Source organism: Narcine bancroftii, chromosome 3 (genome assembly GCF_036971445.1).
Source record: "Narcine bancroftii isolate sNarBan1 chromosome 3, sNarBan1.hap1, whole genome shotgun sequence".
Lineage (NCBI taxonomy): Eukaryota > Metazoa > Chordata > Chondrichthyes > Torpediniformes > Narcinidae > Narcine > Narcine bancroftii.
In genome coordinates this window covers 97,565,519-97,588,628 of record NC_091471.1, presented here as the reverse complement: position 1 = coordinate 97,588,628, position 23,110 = coordinate 97,565,519, and the positions used below count along the sequence as shown (strand labels likewise).

At 38.8% G+C, this 23,110-nt stretch overlaps 1 protein-coding gene across 1 annotated transcript in view; it reads right to left on the bottom strand.

The window, feature by feature from the left end:
• The window catches only part of LOC138757379 (zeta-sarcoglycan), a 596,661-nt gene that overhangs the window by 90,515 nt on the left and 483,036 nt on the right, over window positions 1-23,110 (bottom strand). Inside the window, exon 5 of the mRNA XM_069924595.1 lies at window positions 10,064-10,136. Within this exon, the coding sequence (XP_069780696.1) occupies window positions 10,064-10,136 (73 nt within the window). The remainder of the gene's footprint in view (window positions 1-10,063; window positions 10,137-23,110) is intronic.

Genomic DNA, 23,110 nt, shown 5'->3' with positions numbered 1-23,110 from the left:
CATTTTTCCTGATTTCACAAAATGTATTCCTCAGTTTCACTTTTATGGTTTGATATTAACTGTGCAATAAAGCTTGCAATTTTCTTTTAATTAAAATGCATTGTATTAATTTTTATCAAATTTGTATTTCTTTTCAATGTATAAGAAGGTCAACTGACATAGAAATAATATTCAGAGCAATCGCATTCCCCGATTAAGTTGCCTGTGAACGATGCCAGGTAAAACTCCTGATCTTCTCTTTATGCCATTCATGCTCTGTGATTAGTAAGGGATTGCTTAATGTGAGTAGGAATGGAAGGTTGAGAATCACTGCTCTAGACCCAATTGTTGATGAAATATTTTGCTTGAGAAAAATTGTCGCTGGGCCATTTCCTTTGGACGATGAAAACAGTGGTTTTCAAACTTTTTCTTTCCACCCACCTACCACTTTAAGCAATTCCTTACTAATCACAGAGCAGAGGAAATGCTTAAAGTGGTATGTGAGTGGAGAGAAAAAGGCTGAGGACCATTGTACTCGGATGTTTCCAGGACTTCAGGAACTAAGTTACAGGCAAAGGACTTTATTCCTTGGAACTTCAAAGAATGAGAGGAGATTTGATAGAGATATAATGAAGGGTATAGTTAGAGGGGTATAGATATAATGAGGGGTATAGGGATATAATGAGGGGTTTTGATATAATGAGGGGTATAGATAGAGGAGTATAGATATAATGAAGGGTATAGAGATACAATGAGGGGTATAGATAGAGGGGTATAGATATAATGAGGGGTATAGAGATATAATGAGGGGTAGAGATATAATGGATATAGATATAATGAGGGGTATAGATATATAATGAGGGGTATAGATAGGATATAGATATAATGAGGGGTATAGAGATATAATGAGGGGTTTAGATAGAGGGGTATAGATATAATGAGGGGTATAGAGATATAATGAGGGGTATAGATAGAGTAAATGCAAGTGTGCTTTTTCCACAGAGGGTAGGTGAGATACAAATCAGAGCATATGGGTTAAGGGTGAAAGTGGAAAAGTTAAAGGGGAACATTAGGGGAACTTCACACTATTTTCACATTTAAGAAACATTTGGACAGGTACATGGATGGGAGGGGTATAGAGGACTAGGTGCAGGTCATTGATACGAGGCAGTATAATAATTCGGCACAGACTAGAAGGGCCAAATGGCCTGTTTTCTGTGCCATAATTGTCTATGGCTCTTTGGAAACTACTGTGGTTCACTCCATACCTTATTAATTTTCCGTAATGAAGGTTTAAAAAAAAACCTCAAATTTCTAGACCACTGATTTTTGTATCCAAATCCATGATAACTATTCCTACTGCAGGAAGAGATTTTGTTTCGAGTTCTGTTGTCATTTTGAGGATAAAATTTAATGGGTCTGTGAAATCACAAAGCATTTGATCGGGAGCCTTTGAGGTTTAATGATTAAATCACAATTTAGATTAATGCAGAATGATATTACACATGGAAACTTTTTAATTGGCAATTAATTTAGTTTAAATATCATTTTATTTTCTCTTCTAACACCTTAATCACCACATCTGTCCAAGAATTTTGCTGCTTGAGTAGGGTGTTCTGCATAACAAGAATACCTCTTAATTTATACATTATTGCTCAGCTATTATATTCTTGTTATAACTTTCTACTACTTGATTTTTTTCCAACATTGATGTTATAATTTATTTATTTGGCAGTCAGCTTTCTATCCAAGTCATTCAGTTATCAAAGTCATTAAGCAATAAAATAATCTGTAAGTATCAGAGCTTAGCTGTAACAAAGGATAGCAGAATACCAACAATCAGGCCATCTGAAAATCAACATATTGTGGATGTTTGAACTCTAAACTAAATAAAAATGTTGAGAATATTCAGTGTGGAAAGATGCATCTGTGACAGGAGCAAAGGACTTTACATTTCATGTTAACTAATTTTTATGACGTTACTGTCAGGGAGAGTTTTATTGCATTATAATTCCAGGCGAGATATTTCAGAATAAATTGATTGATAGTTCAATTATCTCAGTGGCTATTTTGCCAAGGTGGTATATCACATACCACCTTAAGAAATCCCTTCTTAATCACAGAGCTCTGGTGGCATAGGGATTACTTAAAGTGGTATGTTAGTGGAAAGAAAAAACGTTGAGAAGCACTAAGTTACAAGAAATCTGAAATTTACAAATCTTGTGACAATATTTGAGTTATGGTAGGGTGATAACAATATTCCTGAACAGAGGACAACCTGCTCACATGCAAGCATTGCTAATTTCCATTGAACTATAGAACATTAAAGCATTGAAGCAGGCCCTTCAGCCCATTTAGTCTGTGCCAAACTATTATTCTGCCTTTCATTTGCACCCAGACCATAGCCCTCCATGCACTTACCCAATTTTTTAAAATATAAAAATTGTGCCCACATTCACCACTTTAGCGAGCAGCTCATTCCATACTCTCAACACTCTCTGCATGAAGAAATTCCCCCTAATATTGACTTTAAACATTTCACCTTTCACCCTTAACTCATGTCCTCTTGTTTCACTTCACATTAGTAAAAAACCCTGCTTGCATTTTATTTCAACCACTCATCATTTTGTATATCTGTATCAAAAAGAAGGATTGATCAGAAGATGATCACTGTGATCTTGTAAAAGACATTAAAGAACAGAACAAAATTCAATACCAATGAAAATAACAGGCAGCACAGTTTGTTTAGTTGTTGGCTCAATGCCATTACAGTGTCAGTGACCTTGGTTCGAATCCAGCTCTGTCTTTAAGGAGTTTTTATGTTCTCAAAGTATATGACTCCAAGCAGTTATGTAATTGAGGGAACCTGCTCAAAAACCAATGCAAAAAGGTTAAAGGTGAAGGCCTGTGCACTGTGTAATTAGTTACTCTGTATCTGTTGGATTTCCTCTGGATGCTTCGTTTCCTCTCAGATTCCAATAATGTACAAGGTTGGTATGTTAATTAGAAACATGACTATATTTGGGTGGTGTGGGCTCATGGGCCAGAAGGGCCTGCTACCTTGCTATGACTCGAAATAAAAAGAAACATCTGATTATCTTGGATTTAAGAATGTTGACAGACCCTAATTGTATAAACATAATAGTTGTTTTTGGATTGGTTCCTAATTACCTAAACTTGGATTTGACCTACAAGGAATTATTCAAATCTAATTAAAGAATGTTCCAAGCAACCTCATTCCAAGGATTTATTGTGATGAACATGGAGCTGATGTTGCCATGAAAATTGACAGGCATGCTTCTTGAATTAGATTCAGAGCCTTTGCATAAACTGTTAGACCCCACAGGAGGCATTACATCATTTGTATAGATTAAGTGGTCAATTAGATTTTTCAGTATTGTTCATTTATCATGAACTTAACTTTGAGATGATATTGAACAAAGATTTAGCACATTTCACATAAGTCAGGGGAATCACATTACCTGTAAAAATTTCAAACATGACCATCAATAAAACATAAGGGTAGTCAAATTTTCATGTCTTTTGTGGAATCTATCTAGGCACAAGTTATCCACTGTGTTAGCCTACATAACTACAGTAACCACACAGACATAAATCATTGATAAGAGCCAGATAGATACATATAAAAAAAAATGGCTTGCAGGTAAAAAGCAGAGAGTAGTAATGGACGGAAAGTTTTCTTCCTGGAAGACGGTGACTAGTGGAGTACCACAAGGATTTGTTCTAGGACACCTGCTCTTTGTGATTTTTATAAATGACATGGATGAAGAGGCAGAAGGATGGGTCAGTAATTGTGCAGATGACATGAAGAGTGGAGGAGTTGTGAATGGAGCTGAAAATTGTCGAAGGTTATAAGAGGATTTATACAAGATGCAGAGTTGGGCAGAAAAGTGGCAGATGGTGTTCAATCCTGATAAGTGTGAGGTGATGCATTTTGGAAGAACAATCAGAAGGCTGGGCACAGGTTTAATGCTCGATTACCTAGGAATGTAGATGAACAGAGGGATCTTGGGGTCCAAATCCATATATCCCTCAGGGTCTCTGCACAGGTTGATAGGATAATTAAGAAGGCCTATGGGATGTTGGGCTTCATAAAGAGTCGAGTTTAAGAGTTGAGAGATCACGCTTCAACTCTGAAAATCTCTTTTGAGATCACATTTGGAATATTGTGTTCAGTTCTGGTCACCTCATTTCAGAAAGGATATGGAAGCTATGAAGGTGCACAAGAGATTTAACAAAATGTGGCCTGGTTTGGAATACAAGTCTTATGAGGGAAGGTTAGCAGAACTGGGACTTTTCTCTTTGGAGTATAGAAGGATGAGAGGAGACAAGATAGAGGAGATCAAGATTATGAGAGGCATAAATAAGGTGGACAGCCAGTGCATGTTTCCCAGGGCAGGAATAGCATACACCAATGAACAAATATACAATGTGAAAGAAGGAAATTTTAGGGGAGACATCAGGGGTAAGTTTTTTTTTGCTGAGAATTGTGAGTGCCTGGAATGGCTTGTCAGGGATGGTGGTGGAGGTTGAAACATTGGGGGTATTGAAGAGACTCTTAGACAGACACATGGATGGAAGAAAAATAGAGGGTTACGGGTTAGGGTGGGTTTAGTACTTTTTTAAGAAATATATGGGACGACACAACATTAACGGCCAAAAGGCCTGTACTGTGTTCTATGTTTTATTTGTCTCTTTTGCATTCCTTTCCTTCTTCTCTAAGCCTTGCCTATCCATGAACCAGTACAAATATAATTATAAATGTTGAAACTGCACCCAACTCTACCAGCTCCTCTGGCAGCTTCTTCCATTTCACCCTCTATTTCAGGGGACATGAAAATGGTTTTTTCAGAAGATTTTGTTTTTATTGTTAGTTCTGCAACCTTGCATATAAACAAAAATATAACTTCAACAGTGGGAAATGGGAATTGTCTGTCTTCACAATTAAGGCAATTAGATGTCTCTAAATGTAATGCAGACAAAAGACGATGTCAGCGACAGGAATCTTGCTGTACTGTAGACAATTTTTATTTAGTGACATTTTGATGTATACCAGCAGCAATACTGCAGTAAGTAAAAAAAAAACTATCTTGAGAAAATATGAACTGAAAATAGGAGAGATTGTGAAGATAGAAAAGTTATTGTCATCCTTAGACTACATTTCTCTTCCTGACACCTATTGCTTTATGCAGATTAAACAAGACAGCCTTTAAATTTTAAATTGAATTTTTAAAAATAATTAAAACATGCAGTATGGTAGAAGCCATTTTGGGCCCACGAGTCCGTGTTGTCCAATTTACACCCAATTAACATACCCCCCCCCCCACCCCCCGGAATGTTTCAAACTATGGGGAAAAAAACTGGAGATTCCAGTGAAAACACACGTGGTCACAGAGAGAATGTATAAACTATTCACAGAAAGTGTAGGATTCGAACACCAGTCCCATTCACTGGAACTGTAAAAGCGTTGTGTGATTATAAAAGATAGGTCACATACATACACACACTTTAAAATAAATTTTATGTAAAATATTGGAGAATTCATATCCACAGTACTTTGAAGAGGAACTGAGAAGAATGCTATGCACATTTCACAAGTCGGTGCTAATTGAAATGATGTCATGAAATGAATGGACTATTGTCTTGGAAGAACAGCCAGAGCCAGGTTGTCTGTTTTGGACCTTTTTGCAAGGCTTTTGACCTCTCTGCAAAGTGCTCATGCAGAGGTCATTGAGAGTTCTTGTTCACAACAGATGGACCAGAAGGCTACTCCTATTGTTTTCTGGAGAAGGTCAGGGGTTTTTCAAGTAAGAGAGAGGACAGGCTGCCTGGCAGTTTGAGTCTCAGAGAGAGAGAGAGAGAGAGAGAAGGGAGTTTTTGACTGTGTGTGACACAGAAAGCAGTAACAAGCCAGGAGAAGCTTGTTGTAACTGAAACAGAAGCTCCAGTGTGGCAGATGGCTGGAAGTGCTACCTGTCTGATGTTTCTCTTTGAGTAAGTAGAACAGAAAGGAACTCTGTGATAGCCTGAAAGAAAGAGGTTATCATCTGGAGAACCCTGATGGGGCAAGTTTCATCAGCAAGACATTGAGGTGACTAATGGTGGTACCTCAGTTGTGGAAATCCTGGAACAACACATCAACTCTCTGCAAACTTACAAGAACCTTCCTGAGCGGTAACCATTTACCTTTCAAGCACTAAAGCTTGGTGAACGTTATGCATATTAAATTCTGTGCACAGTATAAGAATTGCCTGCATCCAGAGAACTTGGAAGAATGAGAAGTGAGATTGAACTCTAAACCAAATATTTTTTTCTTAAATTTACACACACATTACATACACGAGCACTTAGAATTAGAAGGGGGTTAAATTAGGTTAGTTAATTTAATAGTGATAAGTTAAAGTTTGATTCTGTTTTCACGTTTAAAGATAATTAAAAACAACTTTTGTTTAAGTAACCATTTGTCTTGGTGAATATCTATTGCTGCTAGGTTTTGGGGTCTTTTGGGCTCATAACAGTTGCACTAACCAATATGCCAACCGTGTCACCCTTATACATTCCAAAATATTGCTAACTTATAGGATGGCACTGAGCTGTTTGATGACAGCAGTAATATTCTGACTTGAAATTATGTCTTTATTGTCACATGTATCAAGATACATAGAACATAGAAATCTACAGTACAATACAAGCCCTTTTGCCCACAGTCTTTTGCCGACCTAATAACTTACTTGATCAACTGTCTAGAATTTTCATATTGCATAACTCTCCAATTTTCTCTGTTCTATGTACGCATCTAAAAGACTCTTAAAAGATCCAATTGTGCCTGCTTCAACCACCATTGTGGGCAGTGCATTCTATGTACCCACCAATTTCTATGTGAAAACCTTACTTTTTCATCCAACTGTTTGTACTTCAAAGCACCTTAAAACTATGCCCCTTCATGTTAGGCATTTCAGCTCTGGGGGAAAAAAAAACACCTCTGGCTATCCACATGATCATAGGCTCTTATCATCTTGTACACCTCTATCAAGTCAACATTCCAATCATCCGGTACTTCTTGTGTCCACAATAACAATACAATGATCATTGTCACTGGCTCAGCAACCTTCCTCTTCCTTCTTACAGTAGCTTTGGGAATATCATCTGGTCCTGAAGGCTTTTCTTACTTTATGCTTTTAAAAAACTCAAAACATCCTCTTTTTGAATGTCAACATGCTCTAGCTCTTCAGTCCAACCCAAATTATCTTCACAATTGGAAAGATCATTTTTTCTGGTAAATAATGAAGCAAAATCTTAATTAAGAACTTCTGCTACTCTACCAACTCCATGAAAATATTTCTACTATCATCCTTCATGGGTCCTATTCTCACATGACTCATCCTTTGTTCTTCAGTCTTCCCTTAATCCTTTTCACGAAGGCCTTCTAATGGCCCCTTCTAGCTCTCCTTTACTTTAAAAAAATAATTATTGAGTATACCATCTATGATGGCAATTTTAGGTTTCTTTTACCCTTTTCCTTTTGATCAATAGACACATAATCGGATAATGAGAAGTAAGTTGAGAATATGGGCTCAATTTATAAACCTTTTTGGTTATAATCATTTTTCTCTTGCTAGTTCAATTATAAAAAACCATCTTAGATGCAGGCTTTAAGGAATCATATAGATTAGGCATTAAAAGTTATAAAGATCTTTCTGTTTGAGATAACTTTTCCTCCTTTGAACTATTGTCAGCTAAATTTAATCTTTATAATGGACAATATTTTAGATATTTACAAGTTAGATATTTTGCTCAGTCCAAACTTACTGATTTTCCTTGAATCTCAAATTTAAATATTCTTGATTTTTTTTTCACAGTTGATTAATATCATGTATTTATAATGATTCATTGGATTTAAGATCAGCTTCAATGGCTGGGATTAAGAATGATAGGGATTGTGATTTGAATATAAAAGTTTCAGATGAAGATTGGTACTTTATCTTAGCTTGATTCCTGATTTTGTGTAAGGCATTGATTATTACAATTTAAGGTGATACGTAGAATACTTAAATTCAAACTTAAATTATCTTGCTTTTATTCAGATGTTGTTCCATTATGTGAGAAGTGCAAAATCTTTGAAGCTTCATTGGAGTCCCGCAAATTAATAAGATTTTGGGAAAACATTTTCCAAACTTTATCAATGATCCTTTTAACTCTCCTAAGTACTTTCTTCAGCTCTTACCTGGCATTCTTGAAATTCTCTAAAGCTCTATTACAGTGGTTCTCAATCTTTTATTTTCCACACACATGCCACTTTAAGTATTCCCTATGCCAAAAGTGCTCTGTGATTAGTAAGGGATTGCTTAAGGTTCTATGTAGGTAGAAAGAAAATGTTTGAAGACCACTGTTTTAATCATATCTAATTGTCTTGATATGGGCACAGTTTCATAACTGCAAAGAAAATGGGCCAATGACAATTTTTCACAAGCAAAATATTTCAATAACAATTGGGTCTAGAGCAGTGATTCTCAACTTTCCCTTCCCACACACATACAACCTTAAGAAATTCCTTACTAATCACAGAGCACCAATGGCATAGGGATTACTTAAAGTGGTATCTTCCTAGACCACTTATAAGCTTTTCTTATCTTCTTAAGTAGACTTTGTACATCTCTTGTACACCATGGTTCTTTCACCTTACCATCCTTTCCCCTGCCTCCATGGAATATACTTGTGATGAGTTCAATGGAAATGTTCACTGAATATTTACCACATTTCTGCCATGCGTTTGATTGAATCAAAAGTTCCCCAGTGAACAGTCAACAACTTTTGTATTGGATTGTAATATTTAGTATGAGATTCCATTTCTGCATACATGCAAACAAAGAGGTTACAGTCACTTTTTTTTGCAGGCGTTTTCCCAACCACACTTACATGCAGGACTTCCCATGAGAAGAGTGTTGCAGAAATTCTTGTCACTTTGCTGGATGAACCATGCAAACATCATGCACTGTGTAGAGCTTGGCAGATGGAAGGTTTCTGTAATCATATTGATTAAGAGGCACATCTGCAAGGGACTTGGCATTAGCCAATTTTTTTTATAATTGATTTGAATAGTTAAATTGTCTAAATGTATTTGTTTTTAAAGTTTTTAATTGTTTCAAATTTTAAGAATTGCCCATCTTTTCCTGTTAGGTTTAAAAGTGATTATAAACTCATTGTTTCAAAAGTCTTTGAGGATCTGAGACATTCTGATACATTTTGTGATCCACACTTGGAGATATATAAATAGGTAACACTTGGTCTGCCATTAATTTTTTCATCCAATTTTGCAAATGAAGTTACTCTCACTGGTTATGGCCTTGCCATGAAGGATTGCGCCAGCTCACTCCCAATAAATTGATGGACTCCAGACAGTTCAAGGTGAGTTCACTGTTTATTCAGAAGTTCAAAGTGGATTTGGATAGCTTAGCAATTACTAGACATTTGGTGTGGAATGTACAGACGTAGATGTTTAATAATGTAGCTCATGAAAAAATGTTAAAACAAAAAAAAATCAGGGAAATTTCAGGTGTCTTTAGGAAAAAAAGCTAATGGAGAGAAATATTAATGTATTTCTTAGTTTACTATTAATGTATTACGACAAATTGACTTGCAAATTTTGTAATTTCACTGTTACTTTCTTCTCAGTTGTTTCTGCTATTTATATGCAAACTCCATTGTTGTTTTAATCCAATTGAGCTGATTGAGTCATGGCTAGATCAATTAAAATCTCTGCTCTGAAGGAATCTCATTCCACTGAAATGTTACATTTATTTCCCTCCTTGTGTACAGCTTGTTTTCTTGGTTTTTCCATATTTTACTATTTTTATCTCAACAGCAACCCAATTTAATAGTAGAATATTTTACGATTGAATTTCATAACATGAAATTCTGAAGTTTAAATCTTGCAAATGAAAACTATCTATTTTTTTTCCAAATAGTCACTGGCCTGTCGCTCGGTTGTATGTGAAGTGAACATTCAAATAATTGACATTTCATCCAACAAAGATCACTAAAACTATCCAAGTTATTCACTTACTTGAGTTCTTGTGCAGATTCAGCTCGGATATGAGGTGTTTCCACTGATTGTTCAAATACGGCACCTTCAGGACCTGTGAGAGAAATGCAAAGGAAGCCAAACATCAGCCACCATCAAATTCTACATGTGTTTGGTTCAAACTTAATTTTTTGTGAGAAATATTTTTCAGTCCATCTGAACATCACTTAAATTATTAAGATTAATTTTCCTCCATTTTTCAGGATGTGGACATTTCAGGCAAGAGCAGCATTTATTGCCCATTCCAATGATTCTTCAAATGGTGGTGATGATGTGATTGAATCTAGGCCATTTCAGAATCACATTGCTGGAGGTCTGCATTCAAACATAGACCAGATCTGAAAAAAAGTAGTATTCCTCCATTTGAAGGATACTATTGAACTAGGTGGGCTTTTTAAAAATAATCTTGTACCCATGCAGTTACCACTACAAAAATAAAACATAAAAATCAATACTATATTGTTTAATACTGAATTTGAATTCCTCATCTCCATAGTTCTTGATCTCTCACTTCTGCACCAACATCAGGAAAGAACTTAAGAAATGGGATATGAATTAGGCTATCTAGCCCATCAATTATGGCAAACCAGTTTGTGGACTTGGCTCCACTGAGCCACCCATTCCACCAAACCCTTAAATGCTCAATTCAAAAATCTAACTTTCTGTGTCTCAAATGCATAAAATGAGGCAGCCTCTACTACTATAGTTGGGCAGAGAATTCGACAGATTCACCTCTATCTAGTTCCATCTTACTTTGGCCTTAAATCTACTCCCCTGAATCTTGAGGCTATGTCCCCTAGTTCCAGTCTCACCTGTCCTTTCATGCTACATTTTAATACAGTACCAAAAATAATGTATTAGCATATTTTTTTAAAATTTGTTTTCATTGAAAATTGCTGAATTTGAATTACATCACTTTGATGCTCAGCAAGTGTTGAGACAAGTCATTGAAGTCTAAAGCTATGAAGATTAGAGTTAAACAGCTGGTTTTGAAAATATAATTAGATGGACATTGCCAGTTGGTTACTGAGAAAAGATAATGTGAATATATTAGCATTAAAAGTGACAGAAGTTACCTTAGCTTCCCATTTAATTATTTTCCTCCTGATGAAAATATGTAATTAATTTTGATGCTCTTCAAAATACTAAATGGAAAAAAATGGAAAAAAACTTGTGCTTGAGAGCAGCAGATAAACATTTCTGCTGCCTTGGATTGATTTAGATGCAATTGGCCGAGAACTGGGACAGAGTTTAATCATTGTATGATTGACAAGCAGCCAGACACCTGTCAATGCAATTGTGAGATTTCTTGCCAGGTCCCAGCCTTGTTTCTACATGGGTGGTGCGCTGTCGTCATCAGAATCTCCACTGCAAAATCCCGGCAAAAAAAAAATGCAGCTTTTTTTTTCTTTTGTAATTTTCAAATTATCTGCTTTATAATAAGGGGCTGTTGGAGAATTTGGCACTTGCCCAAATCAATGTTAATAGTTTGCTTATTTTCTTCATAGACGAAATGGGCTGCTACTCTTGCAACCTTTGGCATTTTACAGGGGATTGCTGGTCGTTAGCCAATGTAAGAGATATGTCTCACTGCTCTATGATAATATGCCAAAATATTAAGGGGTATAACTTGAATTTAGTGGCATACATGATTGCAGTTGCTACTCCAGCTCCTCCGTATAAATGCTGTTTCAATGGTTTGTGTTTAAATTTAAATTTAAACATACAGCATGGTAACTGGCCCTTTCGGCCCACAAGCCCGTGCCACCCAATTGCACCCAGTTACCTACAATCTACGGTACATTTTGAATGGTGGGAGGAAACCAGAACCCATGGGGAAAACGCACACAGATACATGGAGAATGTAGCAACTCCTTACAGGCAATGCGGGATTTGAATACAGAACCACTGTCAACCCGTTTTCTGTGTCCTTTCACATTCATCACATGGCCCCCAGGGATAGGGATGCCTATCCTCCTCTGGAGATGTCCTGAAGTGACATCTTCTCCTTCTCTACAATGGCAGACGTCAGTTTGATCGCTTTGGGTGTCCTGAAAATGTCTGCTTCTATCACCAAACGAACAGGTCTTATCAATATTATTATTTGCATGATGATACAATTGATAACAGAGCCTAATCGAGTCTATTTACATGCTCTTAGGTGGACTAATTTAATAGAAATATTGCAGAACTCAAAGAGGAATTTGAGGCTGAGCTGAATAGCCGTCAGAGAAAATTCCTGGTTTCTTGGGGTATTTTGAATGACTGTATAATAACAGAGGAATGTGGAGGAGGGTAAGGCCACAGGCACCCGTGTTCTTGGCTGATGTCCTTGATAAATTCAATCGAGCAACAGTAGCGTGAGAATCTTAGAATGTCTTGGAGTACTTTTGAATTTATTGTGGGGATACTCGAACCAGAGCTTATGCTTAAGAATACCAAATACTAAAAGCTTTTGGAGCCTCGGCACAGACTTGCAATAGCTTTGTGGTGGTACTCTACCCCTTATAAGTTTCGATCCATCAGAGTTCTGTTTGGTGTGGGTATCTCCACTGTATGTACGGTGGTGTGTCAAATGACTGACGCATGGAAGGAAATCCTCATGAAACATTTCATTGACCTACTGAGTAGAGTTCATCTTCAGGAGACAATTGATGCATTTGCAAAAAAGGGTGGCTATTCAATGTGTGCTGGTGCCATTCATGGCACGCGTATTCCCATCATTGCCCCACACGATGACCCATCAGCCTACTACAATCGAAAAGGGTGTCACTCCATTATTCTTTGTCCTCACTTTTTAATGTTTTCCATATATCAATCAGTGCATTGTGCTTTTGTGTTTCCAGTTTCACACAGGCGGTTATCTCTTCCCATGTGAAGTAAGTGAATGCGCCACATTGTACAGTGATGCTTGCAACATTTACTAGAAAAGATCTCTAGCGTGGGAGAAAAACATTTGATATTTGAAAGGTTTTTGATATGTGCATATACATATGTAGGTGTGTGTGTGTGTGTGTGTGTGTGTGTGTGTGTGTGTGTCTATATATTCACATGCATGTTTATCCATGCATGTGTATATATGTACAGGCATATGGATGGGATGACTGCAGGTCAGGTCCGACCCTTGCATTGCACAACAGCTGCAGGAGTAATAGGAGCATTGGGTGTTTGTGCTGCCTGGCTTGATGAGACACCTATACTTCTATATTGCTTTGCCTACAGGTATCCAAGATTGATGACAGAGTGGAAATCCCTGCACATTTGATCGGGACCCTGCCTACCCACTCAGGAATTAGTTGATGAAGGGGTTCACGCAACACCATGTGCTTGATCTATGGAAGTGCAAATTCAACTATCAGCTGCGCTCTGCATGAATAGTTGTGGAGTATGCTTTTGGATGTCTTAAGGGTTGCTGGAGGTGCCTGGCTAAGTGACTGGATATTAGTACCACTTTTGTGTCTGAGGTTTTTGTTGCCTGTTGTGTCCTGCATAACAAGGAGAACTTCTGGGAAGAGTGGATGATTGAGGAGGCAGATCTCCCTCTGCCAGGTAAGGTTCCTTATCAGGGTGCAACATCCCAGGGTCACCAGGCTACACAAGAGGCTATTATGTCCATTTTGAGTGAGCATTAAGCAGACAAATGAGCCATATCAATTAAATGGCAATAGGTTGATAGCAAATCAGAGAAAATAGTGCATCTTAATTTTTTTATGTTTTGGAATAAGCATTTTGAGAGTCATGTATAACATTTAACTGTTCAAAACTAATGTATAAAACTATGTACAATTGGTGCAAAACAAATATTCACAATAAACTTCTGTTCATCTTCCTAAACTATGTACAAGCTGTTTACTTGACATTTTCAGTCCTCCTCTTCTTCTAATAACTGAACGTAAGAGGAGGTGAAAGGAGGCTTCAAGGAGTCATCTGCAGACATCTTGCCACTTCCCGGTAACAAGTTTGCAGATGTTGAGAGGATTATGGGGGTAGGAATGTAATGGGGGTTGTCCATTGGGGTGGATGTTAGTGGGAGGAGCAAGGAGGCTGGAAGGGGAAAGGCTGGAGGAGGTGGAAGGGAGGAGAATGGAGTTGGGAAGGCTGATGGTTGATGGAGGAGGGAGGAGTATGGAGGGAGCAAGTCTGATGGTGGAGAGTGAAGGCTGATGGTGGACAGAGGAGCATGGAAGGAGGAAGGCTGATAGTGGAGGGAGGGGAATGGAAGGCTGATCGTGTAAGGAGGGATATGGAAGGAGGAAGGATGATGGTGGATGCAGGTTGGAGGAGAATGGAAGGAGGGAGGCTGATGGTGGATGGAGGAGAAAGGAGGCTGGCCGAAGGAAGAAGGAGACTGGAGGGTGGAGGACAGAGGCTGAGCGCACGGAAGAAAGCCATTCGATGAAGTGAGGTCCCCCATCATGTCTCTCTGGGCCTGACTCTCCTGACATATCTCTGCTAACAGCCGAAAAACCATTGGCATTTGCCTGGTTCTCCTGCCGGTTAGCTTCCCATTCCTGTCTCTCCGCCTGCTGATGCGCTCACATCAGCACCTCCACCATCTCCACCTGCCTATGTCAGCAATTGCGGTCGTGATCCTAGTCCTCCTCCTCAATCTCATGCAGCAAAGCATGGATCTCTGATGTCACCTCCTGTGTCTTTGTCGGCTTGTTCCTCTTCTTTCTCCCTTTAGTTCCTGGATAGCAGGGCAACACACAGGAGATTATAAAGATGGCACATTTTGGGAAAGGACTCATAAAAAAAAACAGTAGACATATTGAACAGATGAAAAGCAATTCTTACCTGCCTCTGGCGCAGGAGCAGATGAGGTGCTGGGGCCACTTCAGGGTAGTTGAGATCTTCTGGAAGGGTCAGCGCCAAGGGGGATGTCATCTGCGGGCATTTCCCCCTCAAGTGAGGTACTGTGTCTACACCCCCATACAGTCGCGGCCATCGCTTGCTGTCAGACCTGGCCCCAACCCTTCTAGCGTCATCAGTCAAACATCACAAGCATCTAACTTGATGCAAGCTGCAACTCTCCACCCATCCCAGGATGCATCACTAGCATGCGCCCAGCGTCCCTAATGGCTAATGATGCTTCATGCTATAAAGGCAGAGCTCTCAGCACCTACATAGGAGAGGCAGAAGATGGTATCAGCTGCCCCCCTCCCACCCCAACCCACAACTGAGTGAATTTTTGAGTGTTACACCATGTCTTCCCCCCCAACACACTAATGTACTCCCTCATTAACCTTCATTTGGGCACCAATGCTGTCGCCTGGGTAGCTGAGGTACAGGGAGCAGATGAGTTAGCAGGAGTAGATGAAGTACTGGGGGGAAGATAAGGCATATGGGGCAGATGAGGGACTGGTGGTGGATGGGGGATCTGGGGCAGATGAGGTACAGGGGGCTTTCATAACCTCCATCTCCTCCTCCTACGGTCTCAAACTGGTACAGGACCCTTCTCACAAGGATTCATTTGGCTACCAGGGACAGGGGCTCTGCTGACTTGCTGGTGCCCCAGATATCATATGCCAGGTTGTAATATGGTCAGTCCAGCCACTCCCTTCCATAACCTGCAGAAACTTCATCTAAAGAGTCTTCAGTTTATTGATAACTTATGACTTGTTGCTGGAAAACCTATGCCTGAGTCTGGCTGCAATCTGTTCATAAAATGGGCCATCTTTAATGGTATCCATTAATGCAAAGTATTCAGCCTCCTCTAAACTCAGTGAGAGGAACTCCTGCACCTCCCTATTTCCCCGCCCCCAAGATGGCAACCATAATTTAAAGTTATATTTTAAATACACAATGAATTGGGAAGAGGTTGACCCACCCTATACCTTATATGACGACTCCAGAAAACCATTTCACTACATGGTCGAACGCACTCATGCACGAACATCAGCAATGTTTCTCTACGTGCCCCCTTGAGAGTCAATGTCCCTTTCACACTGGGCTAATTGGCACACAGTTATCAGATGACCCCCCCCCCCCCCCCCCCGGGGATGATTCAACTTGCCTAGGCTGTCCATCCATTGTGTGATTTGACACCTGCGTGTCAATTTGCGAGTGTTCATATTGGCCCCTTAACGGGTATATTGGCTGTTAATTACTAGGATAAGGTGCCAGTGAGAAAGGGGCTATTGAAACTCATCACTAGGTAAAACAACTATTATCTGTTTGGCAGAGCCACATAAAAAGTAATGCTCATTCATGTGGGGAATCTACAATGGGGGAAGCAAAGAGGAAAAGAGACTCTTAAAAACCAAAATCACGGGTATGACATCATCTCTACTCCTTTAACACTTGTGTGAAGGGATTCTTTGAGCAACACACAACACCATATTAAAGTCTAGGTGATATGATTTTACTTGAGAATAAATGACAAACAGGAACAACAATAAACCAAAAAACAAAATGTTAAACCACCAGTGTGCAGAGACAATCAATGCCAAAGCTACAAATGCAGACTCCAATGCTTGATTAATCAGAACTGTATCAAATATCAATTAGAACATAGAACATTACAGCTCAGTATTTTCCTTTTAGGCCAAGATATTGTGCCAACCGATATAAACCTACTCCATAGTAATCTTGTCTCCCTCACAGCCTCTACCCCTCCATTTCTCTTATATCCATGTTCCTCTCTAAGAATGTTCCTGTTGTATCAGCCTCTACCACCACCCTGCCCCTCTCTGTATAAGAAACTTTCTCTCTGTCAATCTCCCCTCAACTTTCCTCTAGTCACCTTAAGCTGAAGTCCTCTGATAATGGCCATTGCCATCTTGGAAAAAAAAGGCAGGCTATCCATTCTATCTATGTCTCTCATGATCCGATATACCTCTATTAAGACACCTCTCATCTTCCATTGCTCCAAAGGAAAAAAACTCCTAGCTCGGTCAACCTTTCTTCATAAGATAAGTTCTCCAATCCAGGTACCATCCTTCTAAATCTTTGGAAGCTCTCCAAAGCTTCCACATCCTTCCTACAATTAGGCAACCAGAACTGAAGATAACTTTTATGACATACTTTTATTTCAGAGCAAAAATACTGAATTCTAAGCCACATATTTTCAGTAATTTTAATTTAAGGCATTCAAATGCATATATGTTCAGTTTTAGTCAAGATTAATGAAATCATTGCATTTTCTCTCATAAATATTAGTCATATGAGAATTACATAAGTTTCTCTATTAACAGACACAAATAAAATATTAATATCCTGAAATCCTTGCACTGATTTGAGACGAGTAAACTGACAAGAAGTACAAATGAACCATACGCCTTTAGTCAATGATAAATCGATAAAATATCTTCTCCCTTATGGTGAAACTGTCAGCAACAAGCTAATGTTGTCAGAAAATAAGTGCCGGAAAAAAATAAATTACACACAGTCTTAACTAAACGGCTATATGCCACAATTTGAACAATAAAAGAAAATAACAGAATGCAATTTCCTTTAATAGTTTAGATATATTTATTCAGTTCTCAATAGAATATTGTTTGGTATTTATGAATATAGAATGAAAACAAAGATTAATAATTGAAGACTATTGAATCTCTTATTATTATTGAATGACACAATAAACTAGATCAGATAGTTCTGCTGGGGATTGCATCGGGAAAATCAATGACCAACTCTGATCAACTTGATTCCGTACATTAAAGCATGGAAGATAGAAACAAGGTGACAATGTTAAAGTTTGCTTTTTTATTATGTACAGACATTATGAAAAAAATTACAGATTTATTCATATTTAAACACCAGTCATTAACCTTGAGTTGGGGCCAGAGATGTTTACCATGCAGAGGCACATCCCAGACAAATAATTAAAACTAATCAGCTCATCCTCCAAAGCCATCTTCAGCCATTTCCTGGGTGAGCAACAAGCAACCAAGCTTGTGAACACAGTGGCGGTAACTGACTGCCAATCAAGTCAATGATCCGTCAACAGGCAATTCCATTCGTAAAAAGCTTCCCAAGCAAATACAGCTGTCCAAGTTTCACAACCTGTCCGATTCAATTTGAATTGTTAAAGGCTGTAGAACGTAACTAGTTTAGAGCCAGTGACTCTAGCAGCAGGCAGCCCAGCCCGACTTAATATGGTTCCTACCCAGAAGTTTCACTCTCCATTGTTAACTTTAATGACTTAATATTAATGTCAAACTAATCATTTGCATATGTTAATTAAAGACCAGATATCAGGCTGATAGAGAACAGATGTCAATGTATATTGGAAGCAACTCTTCTAGACCACTCTTAACTTTGTATGCAAGAAGGATATCTTTTAATTTTGATTTGTACATGTGAATAAATGATTGACGTCAAACCATTTCCTTGTCTTTCGAAAGGAACAATACCATATGTAAAATGCAAGGTTGTAACAAGGATTTCAAAGATGCCTATCAAATTTGTATACAAAAATATGCCTTAAATATTGTATTGTTTTCACTTGAACCTTCGAATGAGATTCTGGTATTAACCAGGGTGGCACTGGTTTCTTGATATTAATGCTACTCATTCCCACTGGCATGACCCAAATAAAATCTGTCTTGTATTTTGTGGTTCTTCTGTGTATTTTTGTACCTTCACAATAAACACGACTACAATGAGTCATATGACACAAGACTAACAAATTCAGCTTGAATCTGTTTTCTCAGTTTTATGACAACGCTGTCCAAAGAACCATGACTTCATTCATTTGTTTGAGGTTGTTGACCTTGTGATAAAGGGAAGTAAATGTACTTGGTTTACTTATTTTAATCTTAAAGTGTTTAATTTTATTTTCATAATGTCTATGTTATTAAATTTTAAAAATCTAATTGAACACTATTTAAAAGTCTTTGACCAATAGAAATTTTCCAAAGCAGTTCCAATGGGCTTTGGAACTAGGGCACTTTGGATTCAGGCCTCATTATCCATACACTGAACCCTGTTCACAGCACAAAACCTCCTCTTCCTAGTGAAATGGCCAGCTCAGATGGCCCACTGTGTTGGGAAAAGGTTGACGTATTTGGTTGGGCAGACACTACGTTGGGTAGGTTTGGGAAACAGGCCTGATCGAGTATGATCTGGTTGAGTATTGGCTCCACAGTTGATTTTGATGCTTCCATTTCATGAAGCAAAAGCTATGAAACCACTAAGGAATAAATTATAAATCTCTTGAATTATATGGGAAATGTAATTTAAATTTGTTTGGTGCAATGTTATTTGTATAAATGCGATGAAAAAAATAAATGTATTACCACACGTAGTAAAATACTAAAAATATTTGATATTGATCTTCTTGATTGTTTTCGCAAACATTTATTCTTCCCTGTTATTTTGTACTTTCCATCAGTATTACTTAATCGTAATTTTTAAGTCTAAGTTGCCAGAAATTCACGTGCATCTGTGCCCAATAAATTGGCAGAAGCATCCTACACATTTCTTCTCATTTATATCTATGTAATTCTCCAGATATTCCAACATCCTCCTGAAGAAGAAAATCTGTCCTGAAGTTACTGTATGGCTGAGCTGTAATTAGGAAGATGATGAAAATAATTCTTCATATTCACCAGTCCACTCTGTTAAAACTGAAACTGATCATCCCTGTCTGACTGTTCAACCTCTCCTTTTCAATGGTCCAGATGACTATCGTAGGCCAATTTTTCTTGAACCTGGAGCCTCCTTCCACCCCATCGATGCAATTTACCATAAAGAGGGTTTGGAAAATCAGCTCTCGGGGTCTCTGGGTGACTGGATGCACTCAAGCTTAGCCCTTCTCCTGCGGTGATGCGGGGTCACCCAAGAGCTTGGCATCCTTGGTTTTCTCTATCTCCTCCCATGATCCAGATACAAGAGAACCAGGATTTACAAAGAGAATTAGGAGCAAAACTACCAGGCTGAGGAATAACATCTTCCCATGTCCAGTGAGACTGCAGAATGACTGATGACCTGCTCATACAAGTCCTCTGGGACTCTGGGACTTATTTAACAATAATATTTATTTATTTTAATATTTTTCTATATGTATTTTGCATATGCCTCATTTGTGTATATGCACGTTATGTGTGTTTGCTGTGTTTTGCACCGAGGACTGGAGAAGGCTGTTTTGTCAGGTTGTACTTGTTCAATTCAGAGGATGAACTTGAAATGATTTATCTCTTGGATTGAGTTGAGTGCAAAATAAATCATCTGCCATGGAAATTTGGAACCCAATAAATTCCAATGACTGCCATAGCAAGCTTGCATTGAACTAAAATACTTTCTGTTGATGAATAACTAGCAGAACAGGCTCCCGAATGTAATTCTAGGGAAGGAAGGTGTTATCCAGGATTGAAATTCTTCTATCTATACCCATTAACATTGATAAACCACTAGACTTTACAAGTTAGATGGACTTAGCTGAAAAAAGTGGAGAACTTGTCAGTGTTCTTTGTTCGTCAGGAAAATACTTATACTGGATATATTTGGACCCCTAACGCAGTTCTGTAAATCTACATCCTTTCTCACAGTGAGAAAGGATGCATTTTAATACAACGTCAAGATCGGAAACCTTAAAAAGGGATATATGACTGAGAAAAAAACTCCAACAATATGAGGAAGATGCAGTAGGTAAAGTTAATTGGAGTTGATATAGATGTGATGTGCTGAATGGCCTTCAGTTATTCTCTACTGTTCTTTTGTGACATTTGAAAAATTCATGTATGGACCTTTATGTTATCTCATGCTTCAGTAGCGACTGCAGAAGTGCGTACATGAAATTTTGTATGCTTATTATTAAAATTGTGAAGGCAGACATTTTGTTTTTCCTGAAATGATTTTGCTTCTCAACATCACCTTGCTGGTTCAATTCACTCCTTCTCAACTGAGTGTTTGGAGTCCTCAATAAAGTATCAGAATTTCCGGCAATTATCGGATCTCTACAGTTGAAGTAAAGAGAGAATCACGCGGTCAGAGAATCATAGAGTCCTTTTACAGCCCAGACTTGACCATGCCAAACAAGCTATTCCCATTTCCCTGTGTTCAGCTCATATCCCTTTAAACATGTCACGTCTCCAGAATGGAAGACCATCGCCTTCCCAAGATCGTGTTATATGGCGAGCTCTCCACTGGCCACCGTGACAGAGGTGCACCAAAGAAAAGGTACAAGGACTGCCTAAAGAAATCTCTTGGTGCCTGCCACATTGACCACCGCCAGTGGGCTGATAACGCCTCAAACCGTGCATCTTGGCGCCTCACAGTTTGGCGGGCAGCAACCTCCTTTGAAGAAGACCGCAGAGCCCACCTCACTGACAAAAGGCAAAGGAGGAAAAACCCAACACCCAACCCCAACCAACCAATTTTCCCCTGCAACCGCTGCAATCGTGTCTGCCTGTCCCGCATCGGACTTGTCAGCCACAAACGAGCCTGCAGCTGACGTGGACTTTTTACCCCCTCCATAAATCTTCGTCCGCGAAGCTAAGCCAAAGAAGAATTCATGTATCGGTCTAAATGTTTGTAAACAGTAAAATTGTCCCCATCGCTACCACTTCTTTTGGCAGCTTGTTGCATTTACCCCCCACCCTCAAAAAGAGAAAAAAGATGCTGCTGCGGTCCCTTTTAAATCTTTTCCCTCTTACCTTAAATCTATGCCCTTTAGTTTTAGACCGGTCTACCCTTGGAAAGACTGTCTACTTACTTTATTTATTCCTCTCATAATTTTATACACCCCCAGAAGATTCTCCCTCAGTCTCCTATGCTCCTGGGAGAAAAGTCTCGGACTATCCAGTGTCTCCTTAAAATTCAAGGCTGCCAGCCCTGGCAATATATTGTCGATCTTTTCTGTACACTTTCCAACATCGTTCCAAAAGCTAAGTGTCTTGCAATTCACATAAACTCCCAACCAGCTGACAACATTGCCAAATAACTGTACTCTGTGGGATTAAGCTTGGATTGCCAGTAGCTAGTTATTTCAACCCCCTTCAACATTCCCACATACTGCAAGGATGAGGCCAAGCATAGAGTTGAGGAACCATACATTAAATGCCTTCTGGACACTCTTAAGCCCAAAGGTATGAACATTGGTTTTTTTTTTCCTAATTTTAGGTAACTCCCACCCCTAAGTGGGAAGGGCAGTGGGGATTTGTTATATTCTCTGTTCCTTCTGCCATCAACGGAGAGGCTTCTGTTACTCCTGAAGCATGGTCTAGAGCAGGGATGGCTAATCTGTGGCGCATGCACCAAAAGTGGCACATTGGATGATTAGAAGTGACACATTGCACCCCAGTGATAATATTTTAAAAAGTAAGCCTACTTATGCAAAACATATTAACAGTTAAAACCTTTTACACTACAGCCTCCCATATATAGTGTATGTGGTACTAGAGTGTACCTGCAAACTTTTTATTTTTAAGTTGGAATCAGTGTGGGGACTGAAACAGGTCTGTAGGGAGAGAACAAGGCAATGGGATCAATTTGGGTATACTTTAAGCGGCGCATACCTGTACATGCATTTAAAATTGTGTGTGAAAAAAATTACGCATGGAATGTAAAAGGTTGTCCACCCCCAGTCTAGAAGTTTTCAATATCATATCATCCTCCAAATGAACCAGTAATAGGCCAGAGATTCCAAGGAGGCAATGAGGATGGTTCACTTCTTCAATAAGGCTTTAAGCCTTCTCTCTGTCTGCTTGATAATCCCTTCTTATGACATAGCTTGTGACTTTGTTTCACAAGTTTGGTGTTCAGCCCACAAGTGGAATAACTTACCCAATGTTGCTAAGTATCAGAATCAGAATTTATTGTCATGAACAAGTCACAACATTTATTGCAATAGCGCCTTAATGCTGGCAATGTCAGTCAGGGAGAGGTTACTGAAATTGGTTCACTTAAGCATTCTGTGTGATTATAGGATTTTTCAGAGTGGTATATCTTTAGTGTCTTGAGGTGACTGCTGTAGATAATCCGGGATTCAGAAATATCTCAGAGGGCAGGGATCATTGTTGCCTATTAGCCCATGTATTTTTTGCTGGTTCCAAGGTCTTGATTTTCAGGAACCCTTTTCTTCAC